General features: G+C 32.2%; 1 protein-coding gene across 1 annotated transcript; it reads left to right on the top strand.

Annotated features, from left to right (window-relative positions):
• The first annotated feature begins 428 nt into the window (after positions 1 to 428).
• On the top strand, positions 429 to 7,719 carry LOC114761142 (protein NUCLEAR FUSION DEFECTIVE 4-like). The gene is made up of 3 exons (XM_028950467.1): positions 429 to 864; positions 5,452 to 6,371; positions 7,081 to 7,719. Exons 1-3 carry the CDS (start codon positions 556 to 558, stop codon positions 7,562 to 7,564), a joined length of 1,713 nt encoding a protein of 570 aa, XP_028806300.1. The 5' UTR covers positions 429 to 555; the 3' UTR covers positions 7,565 to 7,719.
• Positions 7,720 to 9,893: the final 2,174 nt, after the last annotated feature.

Here is a 9,893-nt window from a genome sequence, read left to right as displayed (position 1 = left end):
GTTGGTAACAAATACTATTTATTCTATCATTTTTTTTTAAATTTTAAATTTTGTATTTTGTGACATCTTCTCCATCCATAGTGGTCCTAGCTAATTAATAATTTGTGAGGATAAAAAGTAAAGACTAATGCCTATAATTGAAAAAATTAGAAGGAATAAAATAATTAAATAATCTGATTAAAAATCAGTTAAAACTATAAGAACCGACAAATTATTATTTTTATTTATAAACAATGAATAATTTATTTTTTCCAAATGATTTTGTTTTTACAAAATTTCGTATTCCGTGTATTGAAGTTATTAACATGATATCAATCACCATCACTTGAATATGACCAGAAAGACGCCATCAAACAAAGCAACAAACATTTCATAGGAAAATTGAAAAGGAAAAAAAAAACTATATAGGCGTCTTAAAAGGTCTTGCAATTTCTTCTCTCTTCTCATTCCTCCCCAAGCTGTAAACAATTCCCAGCATCAAATCCGCAAGATATATGAATTGAACACGACGAGGAGGAAGGTAGGATCAGATCAACATCAAGAACTCGCTATAGTATGGGTGAAGAATCGAGGAAGTGGATCCTACTCATAGCGTCGATATGGGTTCAAGCATTCACAGGAACTAACTTCGACTTCTCGTCCTACTCGTCGGATCTGAAATCGGTGCTTGACATAACTCAGCTTCAGCTCAATTATCTGGCGGTGGCTTCCGACATGGGCAAGCTATTTGGATGGTGCTCTGGTCTGTGTTTGCTGTATCTTCCTCTGTGGATCATCACGCTCATATCTGCGTTTCTCGGCGTTGTTGGTAACGGCCTTCAGTGGCTCGTCATTCAGAAAATCATCTCTTTGCCTTATGTTCTGGTCAGTAACTTCCAGTTCCAACTCGCCTTTCATCTTTGCTCTCTGTTAAAAATGCTGAATTCTCTTCTTAGGTCCATGAATCGTTGTTATTTCAGTTTCGGCGAAATTCTACTCACCCACCCTGAACTTTATATTATCTACAGTTAACTTGTTAAAGTTCAAAACATTAGAATGAATTCTCAGAGACTGTTAGATTTAGGAAGATATGACTTTTTTATTAGTAGTGTTATTCACTATTTATCTGCCCATGTAATAAAATTTAGAGGCTTATATACGCACACGTATAACTCAACTTGAGCAGATATATGCACACACCCAAAAATATAATTTAATGACGTACAGAATTGATGGTTGAAATTTTGGTTGGGTTCCTTATTAGGTACTAAAAGTTAAGATTTCATTGGGCCATCAAAAAATAAATTTACCTATTATAATATTAAAATAGGACACTAGACACTGTAATAAAATGTTAGGTGCAAAAACATAGGGGCAAAAATATAATCTCTGTTAATTCTTTCAAACGGCCTTACCTTTTATTTTTTTTAGGTCCCCCGTTGTTTAAGTCAGCTTTTTGCTCTCTTCTATCCCTGTCAATCTCTCTCCCTCGCATCCTTCTTCGATCTTTCTTCTCTCTCTCTCCCCTCCCCTCTTATCCTTCCACTCTCTCTCCTAGTTACCCAATATGCAAGAGGTGATTCATATGTGAGAAGTGGAGCGTAATAGGTTGCGGTGATACCATTTTTGAATTCCTCAAACTAGGAGGAGGTGGAAGAATAGTGGTGGTGGGTGAAGTTCTAGTCCATTTCTCAACCAATCACGCACATTTCGTGTGAGTGCATATAGGGTGTCGCCGTGGAATGAGAAACGGGAGAAAGAGACGGTGCATATTAGGTAAGTAGGAGAGAGAGAGAAAGAATAGGGGGAAGAGAGAGAAGAAAGAGAGAGGAAGGATGAGAGGAAGAGATTTTGACAAAAACAAGAGAGAGAAGACAGCTGAACAAAATGGGACCCACAAAAGTAGAAAGTAACAAATGTTTGGGAGAATTAACATTTTATAATGCCAATAACTTTTTTATATATATTATAATAGGTAAATTTGTCTTTTTACTCTATTTGATAATATAAAAAAATTTTGTGTGATTTAACTTTTAATTTATCTGTTTGATTTATGTAGTTTTATATTTTGTATTGCATTTCAATGTTTAAGAATTTTAGGAAAGTATTTAATTAACATTGAATTAAAGTTTGATTTCTGCGGTTCTATTTTGTGTTTAAATTCAATAGTTTGTGTATTTTATTATAGTTGGCGTACGAGTTTAACTTGTCAGAAAAAGAAAAGTTCTACTTAGAAAAAAGTATGTTTTAGATTTTTTATCTTCATGGATCATTTCATTTTAAAGTTTTAATTTGATAAAATAATTTTTCAATTCTTTAACCCTAATACTGCTAGTTTTATTTAAAAAATACTGACATTGAGATATTAAATATTTAAAAACAAACATTAACGAATATTGAAAATTATGTTTAATTATTCAAATTAATAATATTTAGAAAAACATGTAGATATAGACGACGAATATAATTCTTTATTAAATTATGGATCAAAGATGTGTCCCATGTACTATTTCTGCTCGTTAGTATAAACGACAGATAATTAATTTATGAAGTTAATTTAGTTATATATAATAAATATAGACTTTATTAAACTATCCTATTAAGATCGTATATCTAAAATCACTGCTAAAAAAAAATCTTATATTTAGAATCAAATTCAATCTTTAAATTAATTCTTATTAAAACTTGAAGTAGTATATATTTTACTTTGCTCATAAGTCTCACGTTTATGGGTCTTAATTTTTCTGGAAAATCTTTTAAGGAAATGTGTGAGCCTCTTGAAGCCACACAACAACAATTCTGACCGCAAATTTAAGCGGTGATGAAGGTGAAATTCAAACACACAATTATAGCTTTGGGGCCTACAAGTTTTGTTTTTATTCTGTACCAAAATTTAAAAATTGCTTTAAGAAATTTCTACGGAGCTTCTGCCTTCAAAAGTTAAAAACAACCCAGAGTGGTGGAAATTACTCATACTCATCATTAAAACGAGAAATGGGGTCTATAAAAAAATTGCAAAATGAGAATTTTAGGTTAGATTGGATTGGATATTAATTTTTTAAGAACTTTTAATCTGGTACGAGTAAATTCTACTGTTTAAAATGTTGATAATAAACTCTGACTTTTAAAATTAGTGGGATATATATAATGCTAAATTGTTTTTACTTGACTTCATATTTCAGATAATTTTATGGACGTAATATATAATTTAAGAAAATTAATTTGGAAAATATAATAGAAAATTTGTTTTTAGGACATAAACTTCATGGAAAAATCTAAATGTTTAAGATCTTATCTTTTGTGAAAGTATTTATTGGTGAGAATCTTAATTTTTTTTGCCAACGGTGAGAATTTTAATGGCGTTCTTGTATTCATACAAGGATTTATGACTTTATTTATGTACGACCTAATACTTAATAAAATTTTGTATAATTTAGTCTTAACTTCCTACCAAAAGAATAAAATGAAAACTACTCATCAAAAAAAAAAAGAATAAAATGAAAACTTATCACTCATCGTCCCCCGTGTCCCACGGCCCTTAATCACTTGCTTTGTTTCTTTTCAATAAAATTAAAAAAAGTTATCTTTATTTGTAATTTAAATTTATACATTTTATTCGGCAACAACATGTTGTGATTGTTGTCCCTTACATACTTTTATCCTTTTGTTTTATTACTAAAATATAAGTACCCCTTTTATTGGGGATAGTTTTATTTAAGGCACTATTGAGCACTAAATATAAGCATATTTTCAACTAATTTAATTGAAGACTTTGGGCCAACAAAATTAATTAAATTATTTTTGCCGAACAAATTAATTTAATTGAACAAATGTGTGTTGGATGGACGTCTTTTGTACTTGTAAAATTTTAGTTCACGCATGCTATGCTCATTTCTAACAAAATTTGAAATTTCAAAATAAATGAATTATATTAAAGACACAACACAATACAAGTCTTTGTTTTGGTTTTTGTTTCACTTATCATAATTTCTAGACACATCTGATCTAAATAATATAGTAAATTTTGAAGTCTTTTATAATAGGAAAAATGATACAAAAAGAATTTGAAAATTTGTAAATATTAAATAAGAAATGTCAACAAAAGTTTCTTATTATTTGTAAATTCAGTGTTGTAAATACCAAATAAAGTGATGTTACCAAACCTGATTTGGGATTTAGTAATTTTCAGCTTCCTTTTTGTCATTCTTCCTTTATAATACTACCTCCGGCCTTTAATATAAGAGCAAGTTGACTAATTTAAGTACATTAAAAAAATTGATTAAGTTAGTTATGGTAATAAATAGATGTTGTCTTTCTTAAAATACCTTTACTAATCAAATATATTAGTTAATACTACCATTTGATGAAACTTTCAACATATACAACTACTACAGGGACTACCTTTAAAAAAAAGATAAATATAAAAGATAAAGTGCATTGAGGCCGGTTTTATATTTAGGATTAAATTGAAAATCAAACTAACTCTTATAGTAAAGAATAGAAGTATTAATATATAACAAAATTATGTGATAGAAATAGTTTACTAATGTAATTTAGGAGTGATTAGTTATGAATAACTTAAAATTAATTAATAATTAATGGATAATAATCTGAATATTTCCGTGCAGACAAACCCCTTGTACCTTTATGACATTGCTGGCAAGTTGTTGGCCACAATACCTAAACTATTAAGATGATTCTTGTAAAGCAAGAAATTAATAAACTTGTTTTTTTGCCTTCCAAGCTAGGAAATAACACAAGAAATGATCAACCACCTATCCCCTACCTAATTTTGTTTATATAATTTGTTGGCTGCAAGTTTATGTTCTAGACTTCTAGTATAAAAAACATGTAACTATAATATTCCTAGTCTAATGTCAGCGTATATACTAAACTTCATTGCAATATATACCGAAATTCGTTCCAACATATTTTTTCATGCTTGGAAAATCATCACCCTAGTTAAATGATGATGATAAATCTTACTTTTCACTAAAAAGTCTTGATGACTTTTGCTTTTGGCATATGTCCTTTTTGAAAAACAAAACAACCAGAATCATTAGCATATCATTTTCACATAACAGCTGAGAATCTTGAAACATATTGGGTGCTCCCCAAATCTAAACCATCTAGAACAAAACTGAAGGGTCCAGATTTAATATAAGTTCATTTTATATTTTAATTTATACATATCTAAAATAAATATCTTAATTAACTATCACTTTTCAAAAGATAATCTTTTACTTAAAAACCATGAATTAAAAATTCTAAATCAAAATTGTCAAAGTTATATATTTGCATAGTGGATATTTTATCATAGTGATGAGCATTAAGATGCTAGTCACTAGGGTATATAGTTTCATTCTTTTTTTATAACATATATAGTTTCATTCTTGTTTCTTACATATGCGACTCACACCAATTTATGAATTTTAGCAACCTAGTAAAATTTGATAATTATAAACCACGCAGGTATTTCTTTCATGTTTAGCAGCCGGGTGCAGTATCTGCTGGTTCAACACAGTGTGCTATGTCATTTGCATAAAAAATTTCACATCAAGTATTCCTCTTGCATTATCTCTAAGCATCAGCTTCAATGGTGTAACTGCAGCATTATACACTTTCCTTGTCAACTCAGTAAATTCCAGCGATGACGCTCTCTACCTCTTGCTTAACGCACTCATTCCTCTACTAATTTCAAGCGTCACACTAATCCCGATCACGATTCTCTATCAGCCGGCACGTCCCCTTCCATCATCCGACTCCATTCACCACCGCGACTTCCCCGTCTTCATCGGCCTCTACATCCTTTCTCTCATCACAGGCCTCTATCTCCTTATCCTTGATGATATTTCCACTAGCACGACTTGGGCACGTATTACCCTTGTAGGTGCTATTTTTCTGCTAGTGCTTCCATTGTTCATGCCTAGGATTGTGTATGCCAGAGATCAATGGACTTGTCTGCGAAACTTGAGTTTGGATGTGACTAAACCGGATGATGGTGATTATGATAATGATGAGCTTAATAAAGGGCTGATTGGTAGTGGTGATAATGATGATGGTGATGAGGAAAGTACAGGAAATGGGAGTGTTGGTGTGACTTTCACAAGGAAGAAGAAGTGTGGTTTTGTTAAGGAGATGATGGAGAGAGACAAGATGAGAGTCATTTGTGAAGAACATTCAGCGAGGCTCTTGTTGAGAAGGTGGGACTTTTGGTTGTACTATGTAGCATATTTGTGTGGAGGTACGACTGGATTGGTTTACTGTAACAACTTGGGGCAAATTACGAAGTCATTGGGATTCAGTTCGGAGACTAGTTCTGTGATTTCGTTATATTCCATTTGTTCTTTCTTTGGTCGTCTTCTTGCTGCTGGCCCTGACTTCCTGAGCAAGTATGTGACTCGAAAAGCATATTCTTTCTCTCAAATCATTTTCATGTTCTTTACAAATTACTCAACTTTCAATTGGATCGTCCACTAAAATGTTCTTTTGATCCTGTATATACAGTGGTTTTATTATTCTTTCAACTGGGCAATTCATTCAGTTGAAAGAGATAGACATAGTAATGGAAAATATCCAATGACCTCTCTAGATGAACAAAAAATAGGCTCTTTTTTCCTCTTGTGTATAAGAAATCTTGTTTAAAAAATGATTGAGTATTAAATGTAGACACCTCTTGTTGTGGGAATTCTAGAATTTGAATCTTAATTTATCATGCTATGAGAGACCAACTTCTTTCATTAGACCCAGCACTTGTCAGTGAAAATAGGCCAACTTTGTGTTCATCAAAAGATGTTAATACTAAACCACAAACTTAGAGATCAATTATCTTAGTAATGATTCCCATTTGAGAACTTGAATTCACAAGTATAAATTTCTCCCGCTTTTTAACTCTATGCCTGGAATGCATTGTTGAAGAGAAGTCTAGCTAACTTATTTTACCTTGATCTAAAAGTAAGCATAATTAAATCTTTTGACTTTACTCATTGATCACTTAAGTGGGATAAAACATCAATTTTATAGTCAATTTGGTTTTAAATTTTATGTAGGAATGTGATTAAAATATATGTTAGCCTAGTTAACTTTTAATTAATAATGCAGCTGGAACATACACTTTGCAAGGACAGGATGGTACACAATTGGCATGGTTCCAACACCAATTGCATTCACATTGCTTGCAGCATCTGGAAGTGAAGCGTCTCTGAGAATAAGCACTGGCATGTTAGGATTAAGTTCTGGCTTCCTCTTCTCTGAAGCAGTGTCCATTACTTCTGAGTTGTTTGGTCCAAACAGTGCTCCTGTGAATCACAACATCCTCATCACCAACATACCCATAGGTTCATGTCTTTTTGGCCTTATTGCCGCTTTGGTTTATGACTCCAACGCCGAGTCCTCGACGCGCATAAGCTGGATGCTTAGTATGTCTATGTGCACAGGAAGGAAGTGTTACTTCCAAACTTTCATATGGTGGGGCTGTATTTCCATGGCAGGTTTGGTTTCAAGCTTGCTGCTTTTCGTGCGAACTAGGATAGCTTATGACAATTTTGAAAGAAACAGAAAGAGAAATACAACACAAACTGATTAGTTTTAGAATGTAGGATAGGACATCTTGTTTTGTACTGTGTCCACAAATACGATATAAAGGAATGTTGAAAGTCTCATGATGAGGTCTTTGAATGCATGTATAATGACATGTAAAAACATTGTCATTTGCATTTAATTAGATAAATATTAGGCTTGGAAAATTATTAGGCCTGATACAGAAAGTTTCAGGGTGGATTGGTCGAAAGAAACCACGTACTGGTCCACTTTCGCTTGATGGATAAACCCAAGCTCATTATAAGCAGGACACAAATAAACAAGGGTGGAACAGTTACACAGGTCAAAATTAAGTGTATCGGGGTTAAAAGTACAGGACAGCGAATGAAAACTAAAAATTGAGATAAAATAGTTCTCTCCACACCCAGACTCTATTTCTTTCATCAGAGTTATTTGCTGTGAGATCGAAAATAGAATTCGAGTGATTCTACTTATTTGCGTGGGTTTAAGATCAGAGAGCAAAAATTTGAATATGATTTCTGTATCAACACGTACTTTATATATGTTACGTTCAATTGAGTCTTAAACATGTTATAGGAAGAAATCTTTTCAAACATCCTGCCATTAGAGTCCAGGTACATGTTCAAGATTCATCGGTTTCAAAAATCATGAATCAGAGTTAAACTAATAATAATTTTCATATCACGACATGCTTTAATCATAAAGATCACATTGGTATATAATTGAATCTCAAAAAACGGGTGTAAAAAATTAACATCTTCTGCCTATTCTGGCAAACACATTTTTGAGATTCTAAAAAGTTTCCCTTCTTGTATGTGTGACACCTCTGTTAATGTATGGAATGAGTTACATATATAACGTATTTTCAAGGTATTTTTTAGCAATTTTCCCGGACATAATCTCCCACAATTTTCCCGAACATAATCTCCTACAAATTAGAACCCACGACAATATTGGTATTGATTTTGACAACAATTGATAAACAAATAACAATTTTTGTGAACGGCTCCCTATATACAATTTTTCAATTTTCAAGGTCTTCTTTTATGATTTTTTTTCATTATGTTTTGCAATGTCCACAAAACACATTTAGAATCAATCATAGCTTTTTTTTGTCCGCTTCGCAGAATCAAGTATAATTCGTAACATTCCGAATTTTCAGGCTTTAAAAGAACAGGAAAAAGTAATTACTAAAATTATTTAATATCTAAAGAAATTAAAAAATTATAGAATATTAATTTTGAGTATTTAGGAAGCTCATGGAAAAGTTTAGTTCCCCAAAAATAACTTAAATAATTTTAGAATTAATTTCTGTAGTTAAAAGGGGCCGATTTTCCTGAAAATCCAAAAAAGATAGCTAGAGATTAATTTTTTTTAGCTGATATTTTTATGATAATTATTATATAAGATGAAGAAGCTAATTAAGGCAGAAAATCCTTATAATGTATTAAGAATTAATTTATGGGATTTAGGCTTATTTTCTTTGAAAATTCAAGAAAAATAGTGAGGAGTCAATTTTTGACCTGAAATTTTTAAAAAATTATTTTATGGGCTAAAAAAGCTAATAGAAAAGGAAAATCCATATAAAATACTGTGTATTGATTTCTAGGTTTATTTAATAATTTCAGAAAATGGATGAAGGGGTGAAGTTGGAAACAAGAAAATATAGAAGGGCAAAATGGTCCAGAAATTTTGACAAACACACCACAGGTGCTGTTCTCTCATTTAACCATCTGATCGCCTCTTCTCTCTTCATTTTTCACCTGCAACTCGGAGAGAAGTGAGAAATAGAGAGAGAGAGAGAGTGTTGTTGAGATTGAAAGGAGGAGGAGGTGAACGGTGAGGGCTGTTGGGCAGGCAAACGGTGATTCCCACTAAGGTAAGCCTCCTAATCCATCTTCTACCTTCTGTTTCGCTGGTTGTGCAAAGTTTTGGAAGTTTTGGGTTTCTAAAATTTCAGGGGAAGTGAAAAAATTAATGATCAAGTTAAGACTAACGCAGCCATTGGCGGAGTAAACCTTGTTAAAGTGAATTATGGTTTTGCATGTAACTTATCCCTTCTGCATGTTGCTTGTTGCTCTGGCTTTTGCTGTCCTAAACAGGGAAGCTCTTTGCTTGATGTTGGCGTCATGTTTCGGGGGAAATTGAAGAGAAATGATGCAATATATACGTATATATATGGGACTGCACAAAGTTTGCTCCTCCTCCCAGTGATTTTGTCATTATTTTGGGAGTATGTTGGAATCCGGAGAATTCCAGATTTTGCTAGAGGTGGCGTGTTGTGTATAGGAGAGTGAAGATTGAGAACAATATAAATTATATATATATGTATATATATTTATATTGTGCGTGTG

This window comes from Neltuma alba, unplaced genomic scaffold, assembly GCF_004799145.2.
Source record: "Neltuma alba isolate B1F8T4 unplaced genomic scaffold, ASM479914v2 tig00011085_pilon, whole genome shotgun sequence".
NCBI classification, from domain to species: Eukaryota; Viridiplantae; Streptophyta; class Magnoliopsida; order Fabales; family Fabaceae; genus Neltuma; species Neltuma alba.
This window is presented reverse-complemented; position numbering and strand designations above follow the sequence as displayed.

What these genes read in the sequence shown, in the direction of transcription:
- LOC114761142 (XM_028950467.1), top strand. Translation starts at nt 556, where the DNA reads ATGGGTGAAGAATCGAGGAAGTGGATCCTACTCATAGCGTCGATATGG. An exon ending in TCTCTTTGCCTTATGTTCTG is followed by an intron (nt 865 to 5,451) that starts GTCAGTAACTTC and finishes TAAACCACGCAG; the next exon opens with GTATTTCTTTCATGTTTAGC. An exon ending in GGCCCTGACTTCCTGAGCAA is followed by an intron (nt 6,372 to 7,080) that starts GTATGTGACTCG and finishes TTAATAATGCAG; the next exon opens with CTGGAACATACACTTTGCAA.